At 42.8% G+C, this 23,342-nt stretch overlaps 1 protein-coding gene across 3 annotated transcripts in view; it reads left to right on the top strand.

Moving 5' to 3' along the window:
* slf1 (SMC5-SMC6 complex localization factor 1) overlaps positions 1-23,342 on the top strand; it is a 35,808-nt gene that overhangs the window by 4,268 nt on the left and 8,198 nt on the right. For all 3 annotated transcript variants that reach the window (XM_056377049.1, XM_056377048.1, XM_056377050.1), the window contains exons 10-17: positions 42-176; positions 474-627; positions 856-1,024; positions 1,471-1,616; positions 2,288-2,397; positions 6,113-6,192; positions 11,137-11,229; positions 18,850-19,032. In XM_056377049.1, coding sequence (XP_056233024.1) covers positions 42-176; positions 474-627; positions 856-1,024; positions 1,471-1,616; positions 2,288-2,397; positions 6,113-6,192; positions 11,137-11,229; positions 18,850-19,032 — 1,070 coding nt within the window. The remainder of the gene's footprint in view (positions 1-41; positions 177-473; positions 628-855; positions 1,025-1,470; positions 1,617-2,287; positions 2,398-6,112; positions 6,193-11,136; positions 11,230-18,849; positions 19,033-23,342) is intronic.

Here is a 23,342-nt window from a genome sequence, read left to right as displayed (position 1 = left end):
TCTCATATATTTACTGTTTCTCTATATGTGTATTCCTTCAGATACTGCCTGTCCAGTGAGGTCACTTGTCACCCACTCCCTGGACCTGCAATGCCAACACTGATACATTTCCATAGTGACATCGTGGCATTTTTTCTCAGGCTGTTCCAGGGGGAGCTCCACTCTGTCACCACCGGGTACCAATTTACACATACACATTTGTTTTTTATTTAATGGTTTTAAACTTTCTTGCATGAGCTTGGTTCTGGAGGGATTTTCCCACAGATATGAATGCATATTACTTACAAATTATCAAGCAGTCAAATAATAGTCAATAATAATTTTCTGACACCACAATACAGCTGCATGTAATGTTGACTCTAAATTTAATTCAGGGTTCATGCCACTGTTTCTGTTCTTAAAGTAAATCATTTTATCAGTTACGTTAGATGGTCTGTCCTTCCTTCATTCACCCCTTCCTTTCTGGGGATCAGGGATTTTGCGCTGCCTCAGGGTACAGGAGTCTCTCAGGCATCAGCGTCAGGATCTTTGCTGTATGGAACCTTCTGGACTGTGTGGGAGCGCTCCACCCTGCTGTCTCGAGCTGTGAAACAACTAACCCAGCTCGTGGTGCAGGCCGCCGTTGAGGTAAACTTGTGTATTGACATTCTCATAGGAGGGTGTGCACACTAGTATTTAGACGCTAGACAACTAACAAAAGTAGGTTTATTTTGATCTGTATTTGCCAGTTGGGTCGTTTGTTTTGTTAAAATCTGACATGATTAACAAACTATAGCTTCATCTTCAGTAATCCCTAGAGCTTGTTAATGAGTGTGATGATGAACCTGAAGATGGTATTGTTTATCTTCACTGAAGGACTACAGTGAGAGGGATGAGAAACAGAAGCTTCATTTGGTGGACACCCTGCTGGACTTCCTGTCTGTGCTGGTGGAGTTCTGGTGTCAGCAGCACTTCAAACTCAACCAGAACCTGGTGGAAAAGGGCCTGAAAGACCTAGCAGAGCACTTTGCTGTCATCAGCCAGGGTATGGAATAAAAACTGCAGAATAGAAAGAATATCTAGAAGAATGTCTGTTTTCACTTCCCCTGAAAGCTCTGCTGTGGTAATGTCACGTGTGTAGATGTTGGCCTTGGGTTCATAGCCTTCCCTTTTTAAATTTCATATTGTGTGCTGTGTGTGTGTTAATCACAAGAAGACTTATACAGTAGAAGAAAAATTGGTACTTTTCAGCTGCTACTGCTTTTAGAAAAAAATGTGAAAATAGAATGCGCAATGAAATACATTAAGTCATTCAATCACAGTATTCAGCTGAAAAATTAACATCGTAATTTCTGAATATTTAATTATGCAACACTTAAATGAAGTGTTTCTTGTTACTAAAGTCTCCCAAGTCCACTTGCTTTTTTCAGACAAAGTAATTATGGACAGTATAGTATGTTTTATATATTCACCCTCTGTTCTGTCCTGCAGATGTGCCTCCAGATGTTCTGGCAGAGCTAGTGATCAGGGTCTCCTCTACCAGACTGAAGTTGGTGATGGCTGATGCCATATTCAGGAATCTCTGTTGCAGAAATGGATTCACTGTGGGAGATGAACCCCTCTCTCTCAAGAAAATGGTGTGTGTGTGTGTGTGTGTGCGCGTGTGTATGTGTGTGTGTGTGTGTATTGTTCTTCATTTGATTTCCCATTACTTTCTAACTGCTTTCATCAGCCCTGTATTGCATGGGTGTTTTGGCATTGATAGACTTAATTTGTCATAATTTGAGACATGCACTTCTTAAGTCTCCATTTTCAGTTCACATACAGGAAAATTTTAATTTCTTCCAATGTGATTCTGGTGAAATAAGAGAGTGCAAGGTTATAAAATTCTGATACACACTACACACACAAATGTTTGTATAAAAACAATTAATGCAACAATTAATAAAATAATTGAATAAACTAGCTACATTACTAATTTAAAATGTTTCTGATAAATGCACTAGTTCTAATTATTTCCTTTTCCTTTTCCACTGTGCTTTTGCATTGTGGTCAAGAGGCATAAAACACAGATGTTCTGCATTAGTTAACTTGGCAGTGTGAAAACTGTATAGATTATATTACAGTTCGCTGCTACAGAGACAAAGATTACTGATGTGGTCGAAACATTATATTATGTTGCAGTAGAACATCTGGCTTTCTCACTCACCGTTGCTGTCTTTGTGCCTCCTAAGCCCCCTAAAGACACAAATATTCACTTGAAGTGTAAAGGTGCTGTCTAACTTTGTGTCTGTGTGACTTTTCTCAGGTTCTCTCCTACCTGCCTGCTCTGGGAAGTTTAGCTGAGAGTCCCAGTGGTGTTCGCCTCAGGACTGGACCCTCCTCCCACAGCTGCACCAGCCAGGAGACTGGCTGCAGGTCAGTTACACGCAGCTGTCTGTCTGTACCACCGTTAGTCTCCCTGGTACATTTTCACAAGAGCCTGAAGCAGAACACGCGAGGACATAGATGCAGAGAAGTGGGCTGCACAAAGGCCAATAAGTTTTAACTCTAAATACATTTTTAACCAATGTGAACATATTTACATATATTTTTTTTCCTCTTCAAGTTCTTTCTCATTTCAATTTCTTGTACTAGGCTGCATTTTAAACATAAGTAAATTTACTTGTGTTTAAAGATCAGCCTGGAAATTTCAAATGGAGTGTGTGTGTGCAGTTTATTGCAAGTCCTTTGCTCTTCTCTCTCTCTTGTTCAAACTCTTGTAACTAATTTTTACTTGGCTGAAAAAAAAACTTAGAGTAAAGATAGATTTCAGTATGCAAGGGAAAACCTAGAGTCTATGTACATGTCCAGATGCCTAACCTTTGAGACTGTAATACATGCAGTCATTGCATGTTTTTTTTTTTTTGCTTCCTCAAAACAAAAAAGCACAGTGTGCCCACAGCACCATTTGAGAGTTGAACCGTTAACAAAAATGGGTGTGTAACAGTATACATGTTGCTGGTCAGATTTCACTGAAGCTGTAAAAGAGAATCTGCCACTTTCTGCCATCCTGTCAAATTAGTTGTATCACTCTTTCCTGTCTTTGTTGGCTTGTTCGTCTAAAATAACAGAACTATTCAACCAGCGATCTACACTGCCTCCATTGTCAAGTTTCCACTCATAGATTTAAGGCCAGACAGCGAAGGCAAAGCCGGTGAAAATGTCCAGATACGGTGAGAAATGTGAGTGAAAAGGAACAAAGGAACAGGAACACCTGGAGAGGGGAGGAGTGTGTATGTATGTGTGTGTGTGTGTATGGGTGTGAGCTGGAGAGAGGCAAATGGAGGTCAGACGGAGTGTGAGGAGTTGGCATGTGATGGGTCATGCCCAGGTCTGATCGTATCAGTAAGTGCTGGCTGACAGAAGGGGTGCAAAGGGAGGTTAGACCCCTCCTCACACACACACACACACACACACACACACACACACACACACACACACACAGTGCTGAGTCTGATTTGGACAGGAAGTCAACAGATCGACAGACTAGGATATCCCATCAGGCCTTTGTGTCTTCCCTTACGACCACCAGCTCTCTGCCTTCAAACCCCCCTCCCTTCTGCGCCTCTCTTGATCTTCCCTCTTGCATACTAAATCCCTTTCTGAATGCAGTAACACACACACACACACAAACACACACACACACACACACACACACCACACACACACACACACACACACACACACACACACTCTCCATACCCCATGTCAGACATCTGCTCTTCCACCAGCAGGTAGTTGGCCTGGAGAAGGGCAGGAGTCACCAGGGAGCAAGTTCATGTGAAGGCTACTGGTTCAGGCAATGACCAGACCAGATCCCCTCTTCCCTCAATCACTGCTCTCTTTCTACTGTCTGCTTCCTTGCTTTGCCCATAGTTTTGTTTATTTTGACATGGACATGAGAAGAACTGAATAAAACAAGGAATGCAATCTGTGCGGGTGAGATAAAGAAATGCCAAAGGGCATGTAAAATCATTTGACCCTAAAAGAAAGAATGAAATCAAAATGACAAAGCCTGTGATAAATCGGGAACAGAAACCAAAAGGAAATCTTGTTTCCTCGTTTTTCATGGTTGAATTCATGATATTATACATATTTTCAGTGATGTTGACACTTTTAATCAATTAACTTATGTTGAAGCATTCATGAGTCTGACACATTCCTCAATCTCTACATGTTTTCATTTACATATATTTCTCTATGTTGTCGGAGCTGATATGACTCAGTAAAAAAAGAAAAAGAAAAAAGTAATCAAGTATGTTGTTGGTATACACTTGTCTGTAATTCATAGTGCTAAAAGAGAAAAAAAATGAAAAAAAAGATTTTAAACAGCAAAAATGTGATTGTGGTTTCTTTAATAGAGAAGTATTGGTGTTAAATGGTTACGGTTTTGTTGTAGCTGCCTTTTCAAACTGTCAATACTGATGGATAAGACAAAATCCTGGCAAGATGTCGAGTATTGGGTTTATGAAAAGCGGGTCATAAAGGTTGAGAGGAGCCACATGACCCCTTTATCTTTCATTTCCGGCTGTTAGAACGCATTAGCTTGTTTTACTGTGACTTGAGGCTTCTGTAGTCTCGGAGATGGAGAGTGTGCTTCTTTTGCACCAAGAAACAGCCTGGCATTAGGGCACATGTCCAAGCCATACCAAGCTGAGAGGATGGCTGATTTGACCGACTGTTTAGATGGCCGTTTGACTTGCCGGCTGGCTGCGCGGCAGTGAGGGCTTTTTGAAGAGGGGAAGCTGTAATTAAACGAAGGTTTTCCTCCTGCTGGCTTAATCAAGCTCTGTGCATTGCTGTTGTCTTTCACTCTAAAATTAGTCAGTGTCAGGTGGATCTAAGAAAAGCCTGTAAAATAGATCAGCCCTGCTAAGATTAAACAATGGATGGTAACAAGGACAGCAGGTTTTTTTTTTTGCTATGGCCTTTTTGGTAGAATCAAAGCAAGTAGAAAATGTAATGTGTAGCCTCTTCTTGCCGTGGCATTGGACATGCACTTCCTTATTACTTCCATTACTGCTCACAAGTTTGTTGAAAGTCGGCCTCCAAAGGCACATGCTGCCCCAGGCCCAGAAATGATCACTGGGCCACTGACAGCATGCTGGCCTCCTAAAGTACGCCACAAGGGAAGGAGAGACTGGGGGGTATACAAGCCAAGTACTGTCAACTTCCAAAGCTGCCAGCCTATATGGACAGGGGACACTCGGGTGAAGTGGTTTGAGATGAGAAGTGGTACGCCCTCATTCTAGACACTCTTATGGACTCTCTCTCTCTCACACACACACACACACACACACACACACACACACACACACACACACACAGCTCTTCTCATCTCTTCTCAGCCTTGTCCCTGCTAATAACAAGCAACGCGTGACAGGACGTGTGTTTCCTCCTCACTGCTGGGAGCTCCTTCCTGGCTTCTGAACAAGCCAATTACCAGGGAACAAGCCTCTTCCCTGTAATACGGATGGCACTGCGCTTCAAGGCGACGCACGCGCACGTGCACAGACGTCTACACACAAGACACCTGTCAGGCTTCATGCAGGCAGATCTCCCATACCCACTCACAGGACTAGTGACAGCCCACAGCTATTAGCACGCCACTACTTTGAAGAGGCTTCACTTTCTTTTACTAGTTATTCCTCCTAATGTGCTTGCTCACATCGAATTCTCCGTCTCTGTGTTTGAGGCGATAAGTGGGAGGAAAAGTGCTTTGGAGACGGGAATGGAGGATTGGGTGTGTGCAGTGTGTGTGTGTCTGTGTGTGTGTGTGTGTGTGTGTGTGTGTGTGTGTGTGTGTGTGTGTGGCCAACACAGTAGGAGTTTGACAGATATTGTCAGATTTCATATAAGATGATATGGCGCCACAAGGGATTCATTTGCTAATGGCACTTCTCGCAGTACACTATTGCCCGTTCCACTTTCTGTACCACTGGTTCTCCTCGCTGTCATGCTGAAATGGTCAGTGATTGAAATGCTGGACTTGTTTATGTGAATCATGGGTGATCTCTTATTGAATTGGGTTTAGTACATACATGTATATCTTCTCATAACCCCTCTGACCATGTCCTTTGTTGCCATACAGAACCCAGAGCTCTTTGGTGAATGAAACAAACCTGGAGAAAGAGAACATCCCCAGAGGTTTGAACAGAGTCAATGCAGCAGGTACAGCGCATACATACACACACACACACACACACACACACACACACACACACACACACACACACACACACACACACACACACACACACACAGCCGCTTGACAATATAGCTTCACATTTGCAAGGAGTGGACTTTTAATGGACTGATGCACTGCACTAGGTCATCAGTAAAGAGGGACATGATAGCTCTGTCATCACTTTCAGTTTAATGAAGAGCACATAATGTATGGAGAGAGTGATTGATTTGCATCCGACCACGCTTCCATCAAGTCAGCTGTAAGGGCAACTTTGCTGCATAAGTAGGCCTGTCGTGTACGTTCGGGGCAAAGTGTGGACCGTATTACCTCCTCTGTATCACGCCTCCTCCTCCACTTGTTCTATTCGCATTTAAATTCAACACTGTGCTCTTTGTTTTGTTTTTTTTTCTCATGTCTTATTTACCTTTTGAAAAAGTAATAGATAAATAAATAAATGGCCCGGACAGAAATAATGGGTTTCTCACACAAAACAATAACGCATATTAGTACGCACAATGTGCCTCAGATCTCCATTTTAGGGATATTAAATGCAGCAATTAGGGTTGCACTGCAGATGTACAGCGGCTGCACTGGTGGAACTTCCTGCAATTAGAGGCATGGTACTCTCTGTGAACTCTCGAAGGTGTCAGAGCTCATATCTCCCCCTTCCACCTGATCAGAAAGGCCCTGTGCTGGTGTGAAGGAGGGGTGGAGGGTAAAGGAGTGGGAGTGGGGGAGGTAGGGCTGAAGCAGGAGACTCAAGGCTGTTGGCATGTGTTGTTTTTCCACTACGTGATCTCTATACCGATGCAGTCGGCATTAATTTTTGATGAACCATCGGCACAGCATCCTCCCCTCTCGCCCTCTCATCCCATTCTCTCTCTCTCACCCTCTTCCTCTCTTTCTCTTACAGGCTTTTTCACCCACATATGTAAGCTCGCTTTCTTATGTGCTGCACTTCTTTGGAGCATCTGTCTCGGCTGCTGGAACCTCGGTATCTTTGTCACAGTAGCTGAGAGGGGTTGAGGGATTTGGGATGAACTTCTCTTGTTCAGTCCCATATTTGCTTCTAGAAGCTCAGCAGAGATTTCATTTTAAATCGGCCTCAGTATAGTGTCTGTAGGTCGTCAAACAAGAACTGCGCTGTGTTTTTTCCACTGCTTAAAATCATTTTTTTTCTAGCTTCATATCATTCCTGAGACAAACCTTGAAAAATGTGTTGATTGTTCTTGGGAAGTTAAGCTACACAAAGCAACTTTATCCAACAAAGAAAGGTAACTATTAGAAAAGCGGTCGCTTTATTTGATCAAAGAGTAACTCTTGTTCTACTTGAGTGTGTTTAACACTGTCAGAATACGGACGTATGTAAGAATTTATTGATTTTTAAGTTTGACAGATATTGGCAGACATAATCTCACCACAAGACCCATTAGTAGCTGTTGTGGATCTGACAGTTTGCCCAGCTGCTGTAGGATTGTAGATCCATATTTCTGAGCATTTTAAGGCCTTCTCAACTGTGTTGGCTTAAAAGTTGAGACTGAAAGTTCATACTTGGCCTTGCAAACAGCTCTTGGAAAAAACAGTCTCACCTCAAAACAAATATTTTATCACAATCTCTGCTGTACAGAATTGTGATTGACTGACATCTCCCTCACGTATTTATAAGCTTTGTTGCACATGTGAGGGTGGACCCACTTTTATCTTTTTTATTCATATCAGTACATGTTCATATCAGTTTGTCTACTTTATGTAATTTCCAGTAAAGCTCCACCAAGCTTCAGCCTGAGTGGATATCTAATCAGCTCAAGCAAACTGGAACTGAACTGTAGCTCGACTCCCGTTGTGGTCATCAGCATGATCTGGAGTTGGCTGGAGCGAGACAGGAACATACTGTAAACTACCTGAGAAGTCTATGTGGTGATTGGCCAGTGGAAACACTGCCTCAGTGGTGTTCATTCGATTTAACTCTCTAGTTTATCATCTGTTTGTCTAACAAGTGAATTAAAAGATTTCTTTGTGGTGAATATTGATTCTGATCAATGCCAACATTCACTATTGCTCTTATATGTGCCATCAATAGGAAAAATATGTTCAGTATAACAAAAAGACAAAAGACGCAAAGTTTTTTGTGAGCCTGACTTTCATATTATTCACATTTATTTACATTTGTTCAGCTCTGTCCAAAGCAATGTACAGTCCAAGCCACAGTGGATCAAGCTTTTATATTTTTTATATTTTATATTGTTGGCAGAGAGGACTCATGTTGTTTCTTTTTTTTAATGATTGAATTATTATTAAATTATTATTCACCAATGGAATTTTTAAATGTTGGTCACTTATGTTAAGGGCTATAAATTCTTTCGAAGCACAGTGAGAGCTGCATTTAATCTTGATTTTGGGGAATTAACGCGCTGCACTCTGAGCCACGAACAGCAGTAGTCTTCAAATAGTTTTAAATATATCCAATAACTGGCACAGAATACCTTTCTAACACATTCCTGACAAATAGCATTGTTACAGGCTTCCAGCAGCTTTTTGGTCCGAGGATCGGCAGACCAAGCGACACTTTACAGGAGTGCAGCAAGCAGACTGAGGGATATAAAGACCAACACATACATTTAACTTTTCTATTAAAGTGTGAAACGGGGGATTTATAGAAAAGGACAGGCGGATTTATCCCTTCCGTGCTTGTAAATGCTGAGCATGCAATTACCCCTATAATAGAGGCGTTGTGTCCAAATTGGAGCCATTAAAGTGATTTAACAGTGCGTGGATTGGTCCTGGCATTTGCGAGGATGTGTACACATGGGGTGTAGTGGAATGGGTGTTTAATCACAGCATTTTAGAGCCCAGTAATAGCAGAGCAGCCCATGTCAGAACACTGACGTGCCACACAGTACAGCTTACTCATTAGGGACTGTAGTTCGGTCTGCGCTCCACCCTCAGTTTGGGTGTTTTTGATTTTTAGATTGGAAATGTTGGTTTTCTTCATTGATTGGCCTCATTATTGTTACTGATGCCGATGCTGTAAAAACACTGTCTGCTTTCTGATGTTACATTCGCAAACAACTGTGCACTGTCATTTAAATATGATTTTTTTTACAGTGCAACGTATATTTCCAGAAGGAAAATCAGATCGGCAAAATATCACTAAAGAAGTCATTTATTTTTTTAGCAATTAAGTTGTCAGACAAATCATTCCAGGTTATGAAGTGAGAAATTACTGTTTAATCACAGTACAGTTACTGAACTAGTAAAAATATTATTAAGTACCTGCGTCATAAGCCTGTTTGTGTTCTCACTGTTTCTTGTACAGAAAATAAGTGACTATTTTTGTATCTGTCTTTCTATTTTTCACTTGACATTGACTGTCAAACAGCAGTTATTCCATGACACTTTTTAAACGTTAAGCAGCCTATTCAATAGCGCCTGAAATACTCTAATTATATAATCCTGCAGGATCAACTATATGACGTAACATAAACATACTTCGGTTTGAAGTTTGGTGTAAAGTGGTGCCCCAGCGCTGGACTGCTCCACCCATTAACCATTTACTCCAATAATCCATCTAATTCATAGAGGTTTGGTTTGTAGAGGTTCGTGCATCAACAACATTGATAACTGAGATGTGCTGAGAAATATTTTATCGTATGTCTGCAAATGTTGAGGTGCTTTTCAAAACTTGGTTTTGCATTGGATTTCTAGGGAGAACACAGATGATCCTCCTTTTGATAAACAGTCCTTCCATTTCCATGTTTTTTTGGGGGTTTTTTTTCATCTGCTCTTCAACCTCTTTACTACTGGCGGATGGCATTTAATGCATCTTCTGCATCCTCAAAGACACCTCCTGGAAGAAAGGAATTCTTCAGAATGAATAGGATCCAGCTTTTTTCAATATTTCCCCTACACGCTTTGAAATGCAGGAAACCCTTTCACTCTCTCCTCCACTGCTTCTTCTTCCTTGCCCCCCTGTTTCCTCCCTCCCTCTCCTCCTCCTCCACCTCTTTTTGCCCCAGTATGTGCTCTGTGTGCGCTGGAGTGGAGCCCCTGTACAGGCGTGGCATCCTGGGGAGAGCTAGTAAAGCATTTATTACAGGCTTTGCAGTCCTGTATTATACTGGCAAGCACAGAGCCACTCATGCTTGGCCTTTAACTTCCCTCTGAAGTTCAGCCATACATGAAAAGAGGGGGCTCTGGCCCACTAATATATTCCTGATTTAATATTGTATCAGAAAAAGTGAGGGACGGGGTAAAGATGAGAAAAAAGGGACGAGTGGGGGGGAGATTGTGTTTAAAAATGTAAATGGAATCCTTGAGAGGTTTTTTCCATGCCTGTTCACTGCTAGTTTGCTGATTAAATATCACGTGGTGACACTGGCAATGCCCAGCGGAGCTTTTGAACCCTGGATCTGTGAAGAATCCTTTTCGAAGGCTTTGTGCGTGGGCTGTCTACCATAACTTCCTCTCAAGTAACAATGTAGGGACAAGCGGACAGGAAGCGAGACTACTTTCTCACCACCACATTCATTCACTCGCCGACTGCCCCCGATATTAACTTTGTTGGGCTCGGGGTGTAAGTGGAAAATCTCTGTGTCTATAAAAGAGGTAAAGAACGAGGCGAATTAGCCCAACTCTCCATCTTTAATTTTTTCCCTCCCATTTTTTTCCCTTTGAAAGATCTCCCCCCTTTTCTCATCACTCTTCTTAAATCGCATCCTCATTGGCGGGTCGTACTTTTTTAGGTCAGGCTTTTTTTTTTTTTTTTTGGTGTTTGGGGACTTTTCTGTGGTATTTTATTGGTGTGTTCACCATATGGAGGGGGACAATGGGCAGGACATCGGGCACACCCTAATTTTGGATTTCTCTCTTCTCTTCCGCCTCTTCTCCCTTTTGGGTGTGCTTGTCCGTTGTGTGTGTCCTGGTCGAAGGAGAGACCCTCCTCCACAGAGCTTGCAAGAGGAACCAAGTGGAAACAGTGCTTCAGATCCTGGCGCTTCCTGGCACGGACGTCAACGTTAAAGGTAAGACTTTTTCGCTTCCCCATTCTCTGTAACCTCTGTCTCATCGTCATCTCACTTCACTCCCCCGTTTGCTCTAGGGTTTCGAGAAGCGATTAACATTGGAGAAAAAAAAAAAAAGAGGCGAGATGAAATAGGAGAGCGTGTGCGTCATTGAGGTTAACCTTTAGCTAAAATGTAAAGGGTGTGTCCAGGAAGAGCGTGTTGGGTGTGGGGGTTCAGATTCATAGATTTAGGGTCTTTTTGCTAAGTGAATTGAACACCTTTTGATATTTCAGAGTGATTTACTTTTGTCTCTTTAGGTCAAATATAATGACTTACCCTCCTTTTATGAAAATGTTATGTTGTTTCAAAGGTTTCCCTGATTTTGTAATTGCCCTTTAGTAACAGTCTAATTAACTTCCATCTAAGTAGACTTATGCAAGAGGTGATGTCCAAAATCTGATCAGGCAGAACTACAGGCAAAATGTTAAAATTACCGCTGTCACCTTGCAGTTGTCTCACAAAATGAGGCCCGTGTTAACTCAGGCATAACTTTTTTGTTTGGAGTCCTTTCATGTCAGATAGAACAGATCTACATCGTGATGGGCTATTTTCTATTCCTCAGGACTTATCTATCCATGTTTTAATTCTGTAAAGAACGCTGTAAAACATGAAAAGATGGACTAAACTAGTTTAACGTTTCTTGGAAATTCAGATTTTTATGTGTGACGTATGTGAACAGTGACTAGTTACTTATAAATAACACTCACACAAGAATTTTAAACAGTGTAACGGCACCGTGATTATACTTAAACGGTCTTTAGGACCCTTAGTTCAGACATGCTAATGTCTTTTGTCTCATGGCAATGGAAAAGACAGATAAGCCATTGATCTTTTTTTTAAGTTCTTTAAAAAATTTGCAAACTTGCATAGTACAAAGTATGGTGTTGCGTGTATATAGCCTGGACCACTTAATCACGTTGCGACGTGTCTCTATTCAATTTCTCAAAGGTTTTGTACTGAGGTCCTCCAATTAGCCCCTGCTAGCTTACTTGCTAACTGAGTTGTTACTTCTCAGAGCTAACCAACAATTTAGCTGTGGCAGATTAGGTTAGTCCACTCGTGTCACAATTCTCACAAATTTCTCCAAATCTTTAATCTTTCATCGTGACACAGACACACTTTGGGAGATGCACATACCTATTCAACTGCTTGATAGCTTTAAATATCAGAGATCTTTATAAAGATATATATATATATGTTGGGACTCAGTCATTCAATAGACCAAATGTTTCTTTGCTCCACTGGACAAAGGAATTCACACCCCACAGTTCCTCACGGTTCACACCTGGGGATGACCCTTCCCCCCCACGGACCCCACTGGCCAGCCAGTGTGGGCCAGCGTGTGACATGTGACCCCCAAGGGTGTCACCAAACAAAACCAGTCTTCTAGACCCCTTCTCGCTCTCTTCCCTTCTTGGCTTGCTCTGGAGAGCAGCTCCAGCCCTCTCCTCTCGGTTCTTCAAAGGGCAACAAGGCCCCAGCCCAGGTCAGCTCTGCTACCTGAGAAACTAGCTCTCTCGCCGGCCTGCAACCAGCAGCCTGCAAACACTCTTCTCCTCCACAACAGCGACCTGCTTCGGATTAACTGTGAGTGAACCAAATCCTCTTCAGAATCAGCGGCTACAACACAAGGCCAGCTGATTTTCCAAGCAACAGGAGTCGTAGCAGAGTTAGCATGGAACAGCTAACTCTGTGAGGAGAACAAAGGAGATACCAGCAAGCAACACAGCCAGACAGGACTTTATTCCACCAGGAAACCCCCCAAACTCACTGGATTTTACAAACCACTGGAAAGGACCTCTTTGCTTGTTCCAAGGATCGGGTAACGTTAACGGACTGGGCCTTACCTCTCCCAGCACAGCATAGCACCGCATAGCTAATCAGCAGAAGTCTTAACTTGTTAATGTACTTGTTGATTGATGTCTTGTTGTTGCAATGTTTGCTTAGGTTGTGGTCAGTCATACAGTTAATCGAGTACTCGTATGTTCACACACATAGCAGTACGTCTCAGTCCTAGAACCTGCATGAAGCTAACCTTCCCCCTCTAACCTGGTACCTTTAGATTACATGAGCTAGGCTAACAAAGAAACTCACACCTCCCCTCTCACACACACTAGGTGGTCTCAGCGGCCATTTTAGTAGTTTCTTTGTTTACCGCCATCTTTGTAGTCTTCTTTGTTCAGGTCATGTGGTCACAGTGACCACTTTGAGTCAGCCATCTTGCCTTTGTCTGTGTCCCCACAGACACACACACACATACACACACACACACACACACACACACACACACACACACACACACCTGTATATGCTAGATTAGACATTGTACTTTACTCTGCTCCATTGTAAATAAATGCCTTTTTAAGTATAACTACTGGTGTGTTTAATGTTGCACAAGCGTGAATATTGCCAACCTCTACTCGGTAGAATTCCAATCCTTCAACTGTAACTTACTATTGATTTGGTAATTTGGTAATAGTTAGTAAGCTAATGGTTAATCAAAGTTCCAGATTAATGGTAATAAATTGAGACTAAAACCATTTTGGCTATTTTGCCTATTAGTTTAGGCTGGTGCCCCGTGAACTTTAATTCATTTTAAAGATATTATTTAATATTAATATTTTTAATATTAATATTTCCTTAATTTGTGATAGCCAATAAATTGATAAACAACCGAAATCTAACACATTTGGTGTCCAGCTCATGAGGTAGAGTACTGTTAACATAATGGTGCCGCCCGTGTGAGGCCGAGTACTAATGATTTCCAGTTACTAATAGAGCTCAGACCCAACATAATGGTGCCCCGTGTGAGGCCGAGTACTGTTGGCAAATATTCATAATTGTGCAATATTAAATTCATAATTTGGCCAAAACCGCAAAGGTTGGAAAAATTTTTTTAGTCCACCACAGGAGTAAACGTCCAGGTGTACTTACAAACAAGTGCACTGTGGTGAGAATTGGTTTACTAATTTTACCTGAAGTAATATTAGACGTCCTCCAGTTATTAATAGCTAACACTTAAGCCTTAGTATCAAGAGCCTGCTATTGTTGCTAACAATTCCAGTTGAGTTTATTCTGTAGGAAATGTAAGAACCTCAGTTCAGCATTTGAATACCACGTGTTCAATGCTATCTAGTAAAGCTGTCAGAATTGCTGCCCCCTTTAACATTAAACACTGTGTGCCGACAGCCCTGTGTAACACAGAGAGCTTATACCTGGCTGTTACTGCCAAGCATTTCAGCCTGAGTAAGAAATAGAGCCTGAGATAGAGCCACAGCGTGCTACCAGCCCTGTGAAACCCAAGTTCTGCACCTAGCTGTTACTGCCTTGCATTACAGCCTGAGTCAACTTGAAGAGATAATCTTTGGACTGTTACTGCCTTGCATCTCAGTCATTGCTTTTTGAAACATTTCTTAAGCAGACAGTAAACCTGCACTTGCCTTTACTGTCCTTAATCTTTATGCCCACTAGTGTAGCTGCCCCTCCTCCAAAGGAAGCTACCCCCCATAGTGTAGGCCACTGCATTGTTTAGTTAGGCTAGTGTACCACCAAACTACACTACAAGGTGTCTGCCAGCGCAACACCGCAGCCAACTATATTGCCTTCTTGTTTTGTGAAAAACTTGTTTAACCTCCCTCTTTCCCAGACACAACAATGGAGAACTCCTGTGTAGAGCAGTTTATTTCTTCCCTAGCACAGAGCCTGAAGCCTGGCTACCTAGAATTTATCAGCAAGTTAAATTCCAGTGAGTGCAGTAAAGAAATAGACTTGCTACTCAGTGACAAAGGTGATGCTCAGACTGCATCCAAAGGCCCATTGTTAAGATGTGTACTGTTGAACTTCCACAGGCAAACCAGCATTTCACTTCAGAGCCAAGCAGCCCTAGAGGAGGAGGTAAAATCGCTTAGAGCTCAAAATGCTTTTCTCCTCCAAGAAGTTAAGGAAGCTAACAAGAAAGCCATGCGCTACTTAGGAGACCTGCATGCAGCAGAGGTAGACCTCTGTTCACACAAGGAAGAATTGTTAAGGGTTAAATCAGAATGCTTTGCTCCACCACGATCGGTCAGTGCTTGTGATTCTGGTTTCTCTGCTTCACACTCTTCCCTTAATGACAGGTTAACTCCGCCTCCACTCAGAGGATGGGGCAAATTCCCAACTGACCCTAAGTCCTGGGAAATGAAGTCAGCTCCTCAACCTCCACTGAGAGACAGAGGTTACACCCACCTGACTTCCCATCTTCCTGAAATTGACACTGAAGAGACAGGTAGTTTATCCGGTAGAGGATATTCATGTTCCCATCAGCCACTGATGCATAACACTTTCACCTGTGCTCACCCCTCCAACAGAAGGACCAAAACTTTTCCGGACTGTTCAGCCTCCTCTCTGCACCTCCATGAGAGTGATGACCGCTGTTCAGCTCCTTCCTCTAGTCCAGCTAGCTTAGTCTCGCCTTCATCAGTAGGAACCTCACAGTGCCCCCGCCTCGAAGTGCTTGAGTTCATAGCAAAGGACATTGAACATTTTGATCCAGACAACTCTGATCAAAATATTGAAAACTACTTTAGGGAGTTAGAACACAACTTAATTGATTTGCCCCATGCAACCCAAAGGGAGAAAACTAAACTTGTGTGGAAGACCAGCTCAAAAGCAGTCCACAAGTTTATGCAATCACTGCCTCCCAGTGTCAGAGATGACTACAAAGAGCTCTGTCAAGCACTGACAGAAGAATTCTCTCCTGCCGCAGATGAGATAGAATCTTTGGTTGCAGCTTCTCAAATCAAACACTCCCGCCATGAACATCCCAATGACTTTTACAAACGTTTGAGGCATGCATATTTTCAGGGTAGGAACACACCAGGCTTAGAGCAGAACTCCACCTTCAAGTCTTTGTTCCTACGAAACCTCCATCCCTGTGTACGCACTCATGTTACACTGATGACGCATCAAGGTAAGCCCACCATGCAGGAAATAAAGAAAATGACAAAAATGGCTTGGGAAACCATGGTCAATTCCAAGGCAAGGGGGAAAACAACTGAGCCTAGCAACTCAAACACCTTAGCGTCACACAGACATGTAACCTCAAAAGATCACCCTCAGAACAGATCGAAGGGGGGTGATGAAAGGCCACATATGGGTGCTGAGCGTAACCGCCACGCCCACCAAGTGCGTAGAGATAGGCACTCCCACAATAGGAGCAGGAGACGGCCTTACGCAGAAATTCTGGCTCAGACACAGGACCAGTCAACACATGGATCAGACAATGACCACGTCATCTCTGACCATGTTAATTCAGACAGTGACAATGCCTCTGAATGTTCTTCCTTCAGCTACTCAAAGTGCTACAGCTTTGTGCCACAGGTTAAAGAAAACTTAAAGCACCGGCGCTCCAGAGTTCGCCGCACTGAGTACTGACAGTAAGTAGGCTCAGGGTACCCTACACTCTTCCAGATGGACACAATGGGTTTGTCAGCAGCAGCAGCAGCAGCAGCAAACTAAATTCTGAATCAAGTCAGATACAAGTTTAGGACACTGCATATACATGGCACACTCACCCAGACACTCCAAATCTTGTCATTCTAGGTGCCACCCTCTATATCTCACCTTAACAAACTAACATCACTGACTTTCCTGTCCTCACTAACACCATGAGTAACTAGGAAACATGTTAGTTGTTTTACACTATTCGATCATTGTGGTTATTATCTGAACTCTGCTTTGTAACCTGATTGTTCTTGCTTAGCCAAGATAGATAGTGCTGACAAATGCCCGGATGTTACCCGTTGAATGAAATGACAAATGGACTATACATTATGCTCTCAGGATGACACGTCAGGTGGCATCCTGACAACAAAGGGGGGACTGTTGGGACTCAGTCATTCAATAGACCAAATGTTTCTTTGCTCCACTGGACAAAGGAATTCACACCCCACAGTTCCTCACGGTTCACACCTGGGGATGACCCTTCCCCCCCACGGACCCCACTGGCCAGCCAGTGTGGGCCAGCGTGTGACATGTGACCCCCAAGGGTGTCACCAAACAAAACCAGTCTTCTAGACCCCTTCTCGCTCTCTTCCCTTCTTGGCTTGCTCTGGAGAGCAGCTCCAGCCCTCTCCTCTCGGTTCTTCAAAGGGCAACAAGGCCCCAGCCCAGGTCAGCTCTGCTACCTGAGAAACTAGCTCTCTCGCCGGCCTGCAACCAGCAGCCTGCAAACACTCTTCTCCTCCACAACAGCGACCTGCTTCGGATTAACTGTGAGTGAACCAAATCCTCTTCAGAATCAGCGGCTACAACACAAGGCCAGCTGATTTTCCAAGCAACAGGAGTCGTAGCAGAGTTAGCATGGAACAGCTAACTCTGTGAGGAGAACAAAGGAGATACCAGCAAGCAACACAGCCAGACAGGACTTTATTCCACCAGGAAACCCCCCAAACTCACTGGATTTTACAAACCACTGGAAAGGACCTCTTTGCTTGTTCCAAGGATCGGGTAACGTTAACGGACTGGGCCTTACCTCTCCCAGCACAGCATAGCACCGCATAGCTAATCAGCAGAAGTCTTAACTTGTTAATGTACTTGTTGATTGATGTCTTGTTGTTGCAATGTTTGCTTAGGTTGTGGTCAGTCATACAGTTAATCGAGTACTCGTATGTTCACACACATAGCAGTACGTCTCAGTCCTAGAACCTGCATGAAGCTAACCTTCCCCCTCTAACCTGGTACCTTTAGATTACATGAGCTAGGCTAACAAAGAAACTCACACCTCCCCTCTCACACACACTAGGTGGTCTCAGCGGCCATTTTAGTAGTTTCTTTGTTTACCGCCATCTTTGTAGTCTTCTTTGTTCAGGTCATGTGGTCACAGTGACCACTTTGAGTCAGCCATCTTGCCTTTGTCTGTGTCCCCACAGACACACACACACATACACACACACACACACACACACACACACACACACACACACACACCTGTATATGCTAGATTAGACATTGTACTTTACTCTGCTCCATTGTAAATAAATGCCTTTTTAAGTATAACTACTGGTGTGTTTAATGTTGCACAAGCGTGAATATTGCCAACCTCTACTCGGTAGAATTCCAATCCTTCAACTGTAACTTACTATTGATTTGGTAATTTGGTAATAGTTAGTAAGCTAATGGTTAATCAAAGTTCCAGATTAATGGTAATAAATTGAGACTAAAACCATTTTGGCTATTTTGCCTATTAGTTTAGGCTGGTGCCCCGTGAACTTTAATTCATTTTAAAGATATTATTTAATATTAATATTTTTAATATTAATATTTCCTTAATTTGTGATAGCCAATAAATTGATAAACAACCGAAATCTAACACATTTGGTGTCCAGCTCATGAGGTAGAGTACTGTTAACATAATGGTGCCGCCCGTGTGAGGCCGAGTACTAATGATTTCCAGTTACTAATAGAGCTCAGACCCAACATATATATATATATATATATATATATATTTAATCTTTTTAACCTGAAAACATACCAGATGAGTTTCCAATTGAATGATTTGTGTTTATGTGTGTGTATGTGCTTGGTTTGTTGATCATGTAGACCATGCAGGCTGGACGCCACTGCATGAAGCATGTAATCATGGCAGCACTGCTTGTGTGGAGGCTTTGCTACGTCACTACCCCGCCCCTGTGCTAAATAACCAGGTGGGTGGAGTCAGCCCACTCCACGATGCCCTGCTCAACAGACACATGGACATCGCCAAAATGCTACTGGAGCACGCAGGTGGGTAAACTTCACCAATACACCCCAATCCATGCTTTAGAGTGTAAGTTGATGTGATCTAACACTATTAAAAATGAATTAACTCAAAATGTATCTTTATATTACCTAAATAATAGAATAATATTGTTTTTTTTCCCAAACAATTCCAAACAATTTCTTGAACATGTTGGCCGAGTGACACATCACTACTCTTGGGAGTGGTTGTGCTTTTTGCATAGGTTGGAGGTATATCTGGTTTTTGGCCCTCGGGGTGGTAAACTTTATACTTACCAGTTGGCTGCAGCATTGCATTCATAGTAATTTGTGATAAGAAGAGAGTCATTTTTCTAATCCATCCATCCCTCCATTGTATGGATGCACATGAATGCACCATTCCAGCAGAATTTTTTGCTGCCTTTTTACTTGAAAAAGAACACAATATTAAAATGCAGAACTATCTTTCTGGGTGGTTTGCTCACATACAATGATTTATGGAAACCAGCCATAAATGGATTAAAAAGAAAATTAACTCCCTTGTGTATCCAGGTGCATGTTTATTAGGTAGACTAATGCTTTTACTGTGACTGCCAATCAAAATAGGACCAGATTTTTCATTTTTACACTTTAGTTTTTGTCAGTGCCATTACTTAGGCAGTTCAATTAGAAATTGCCACTCTAACTGGGTGTTACATGTTTATATTTCCTAATTGGATGGGATATACCCAACTGTTTTTTATATGTCTTCATGTAATCCATCTTCCTTGAAACGATTCATTAAACCAAATGGTCTCTGTCACATTGATGGAATCATATAATGTTAAAATAAAACACCTTTAACTTGTCTGGCCAGTTGGCTGCCAAGAGAGCTAATCTGTAGAATTAGCCATTTAGCTAATGATTTACTGCAGTGGTGGGCTGCATGTCACTGCTGCTGTGGCCAAGACAAGCTTTCAATTTAATGTAGCCAACAAATGTAGCGGAGCTTACTGACAGATTGAATGCTGCTTTCGACCTTATTAACAGGGCCAGTTTTATCGTAACTAGCCTCCTGGTAGAGTGAGGGACCTGTTGATGGTGAGGCTTTTAAAGGGACACTCACATTTTTTTTTTTCCCTCCACAGTCACACAGATTACCACTCAGCCTGTGAAAGCAGTTGTATGTCTTCTGTGGTTCTGGAGGAAGCTTTCCAAAGTCTGAAAAATTAACCCTGATGATGTTATCAGGGTTCAGATTGGAGACTTCAGTTTTTAAGCAGAATGCCCACGGGGTTCAAACTGGGGTTATGGAGTTTCAAAGACATGGTTTTTTTCCTGCCATGGGGGGGATATAACAATATTATTACTGGCAATTAATGTCAGTATAGGAAATGTAGGATCAAGGGGTTTTGGGGGTTTGATCCATAATCCAGTCTAAAAGTCTGGATTTGTCACTGGACTCCCCCTTTGATGTTTACACTTGGGCTGTGTGTAATTTTTTTGTATGTTATCTGAGGGTGTTTTTATCGGTAAAATTGTCAATATAATTTTTTTTAGATACAAATGACAAATCTAATAGAGTTTGTATTACTGGTTACCTACAGTATATAAAGAGTGAAGAGCCACACGACCATGACCAATAGAACTGGTACTGAGGATGTGGTAGTTGTCTGCTTTCTTTACTGTATTAATTCTAGATCATCTATACCATCTCTTCCTCAGCCTCCACCGCTTGTCTTCATAATTCTGCACTACAGTGTCTGTCCAAACAGATTACAGCATCACCTCATAAGATGTCTGTTAATGTCTTTTTGACGAGATTGGAAGAGTCAGGATCCACCGCTTGCGAATTTCACAAGCAGGTTTTTTTTTGAAAATGTGTCACAACACAACTAGTTTGGTGTCTGCATGTTTGCGTGCCACATGCAGTCTGAGCTCAGGAGGGTTGAAGTGAGCGTGACGGGTGTCGAAGCACAGGCGAGGGTGGCGTAGCTGGGTGTACAGCAGCAGGTGGCAGAGGAAGTGTGTGTGTGTGTGTGCGTGTGTGTGTGTGTTTTTAGGAAGGATGGGGAGGGGTGCCATTTGCTAACGTTGAACAAGTCTCCCATGTAACATACCTCTGCCTCTGCTCACTTCTCAGTTTGACTAATTATAGTTAATTTGATTCGACTTTCCCATTAACACATGTACATATTCTGTCCTCAAAAAATAAATTAGACTGGGATTGTTTAGTCCCGGAGAGGAAACAAGAGAGCGCTCCTTTTTTTTTTTTTTTTTTTTTCTCCCTTCCTCAGTAAAATGAGGGAGAGCAAATTAAAGGAGGTCAGAGGAAGAAGCAGCTATCTGTATCAGTGAAATTAGACGAGAAAGAGAGAGAGAGAGCGTGTGTTTGTGTGTGTGTGTGTGTGTGTGTGTGTGTGTGTCTCTGTCTCTGTGTGTGTCTCTGTGTGTGTGTGTGTGTGTGTGTGTGTGTGTGTGTGTGTGTGTGTGTGTGTGTCTGTGCAGTAGACGACTGGCCTGCTGTCTAGGCCAGGTCTCTTCGCATGGACCAAGCAGAACAACAGGAATGAGAATACGCTCAATTTGAAACACCTGCAGGCTTGTACATTATACTTCCTTTTCCCACTCGCTTTCTTCCTGACTGTTTGCTATTTCCTCACACCTTGATGGCAGGTTGTCTAAAGGCTACAGCAGGGAGTTGGTGAGGAGGTGGTCCTCTTGACTCCAGGCTATATTGTCTCTCTTGGTCTATTTTCCGTGATCTCCATCTAGTTGCCATGGACACCATCGATAGGCATAGGATTTTTTTTCTTCCAATGCTGTTAAATGTGGAAAGTTTTGGCTTTGGGGGCTGCATCATGCTTAGTTACAGTAACTATCTTTATGTTGCTGCTCATTTCAATTTTAACTCTAAACTCAGGCAGAACTTTAGTGCTTGTGGCTGCATTTCCAACACCCTTTACATCAGACTACTTTTTACATTTTGGCCAGAGATACTCTGTGCACCGTCCCATGATAGGAAAACAGGCTAGTGGGCCAGATGCGTTTCCATTTCTCTCTCTTTATTTATTATATTCCTTTATTTTATTCTTCTGAATGCCTGCTACATCTCCTGAAACTATATTTTTCATTGAGGCATTCACCCTGTTGTCCTCGTTGTTTCCAACAGACAGGCTGAACCTAGCTGCCAAGGCCAGAGAGGGCAACACTGACACTGGCACACCAACAAAGCCTTTATTTGGGAGTGATCTCACCCCTTTGTAAGCCTGTCTGCTTGGAGGCCTGTGCTCTCTATGTGTGTGTGTTTGTGTGTCTGTGTGTGCATTTTTAGGGGTGAATTGTAGGGGGGGTTGGGTGGATGGATCCCACCCCCTACCCCCTCTACCTCAGTCCCTCCAGGCTTATGGAGCTGGCAAGGAAAGGATGCCATGGCTGAGGGCAAGGCTGACTCTGCTCTCTTCCCCTCCTCCTCCCATTGCCCAAGGCCACCCCACATGACTCTGTGTATAAGTGTGTGTGTTTGGCTTGCTTTAACACAGTATGGAAGTGTCCTTGGCTATATATTTTGGTGTATGCATGCACAAATATTTTCCTGAATCTGGCTCGCAGTTAAGCTTCTGATGCTCCCTGTTCCCCATCCTCAGCTGGTAGGAGTGTTTAAATTTTGCAGGGTGGCCAGGGCAGCCAGTACCCCTGATTTGAATGGAAAATGACCCGGAGCCTTTAGCTGTGCAGTTCAGACCTGGCACACACACACTCCCACATACACATAGAGGAGGTGTGTCAGTGAGCAAAGGGGGTGGAGAATTAAAGAAAAGAGCCTTTAAGCTGTCACCACTCTGCCCTGTGACCGTAATCGCTGATGGCGTCCTCTCAATACAGCCCACCGTGTTAGTAAGCACAGCTAGTCCACCTCGACTTGTAAACACACACAGACAGACACACACACACACACACACACACACACACACACACACAGGCTCATTGAGATGCTTGAAGAGAAAAGAGTATAGGAGCAGAAAGAATTGTTCAGGTATGTGTAAAAGTGTTTTTCTTTTTTTTTTTCCTTCAATCTTTCATCTACTTGATTGGCTTGAGTCAAGTTCAAGAAGGCAGGAGGGGTTGCTACATGACTGCTTCTTCAACTTCTATTTGGATTTCGGTGCATCTCTTGTATGCACACACAAACACGCATGCTCACGCTTACTGCACAGCATCCGCTGGTCCCTGCAGATCTTAATGTGAACGTGTGTTTGTGGAGCAGAAAGATGTCATTTGCTCAGTGGCACAGGAAACACACAGTCCCCTCGGACCGCTGCAGTCAGTCATGGTTTGTCTCTGTCTGTTTGTCTATC

This window comes from Seriola aureovittata, chromosome 5, assembly GCF_021018895.1.
Source record: "Seriola aureovittata isolate HTS-2021-v1 ecotype China chromosome 5, ASM2101889v1, whole genome shotgun sequence".
Classification (NCBI taxonomy): domain Eukaryota; kingdom Metazoa; phylum Chordata; class Actinopteri; order Carangiformes; family Carangidae; genus Seriola; species Seriola aureovittata.
This window is presented reverse-complemented; position numbering and strand designations above follow the sequence as displayed.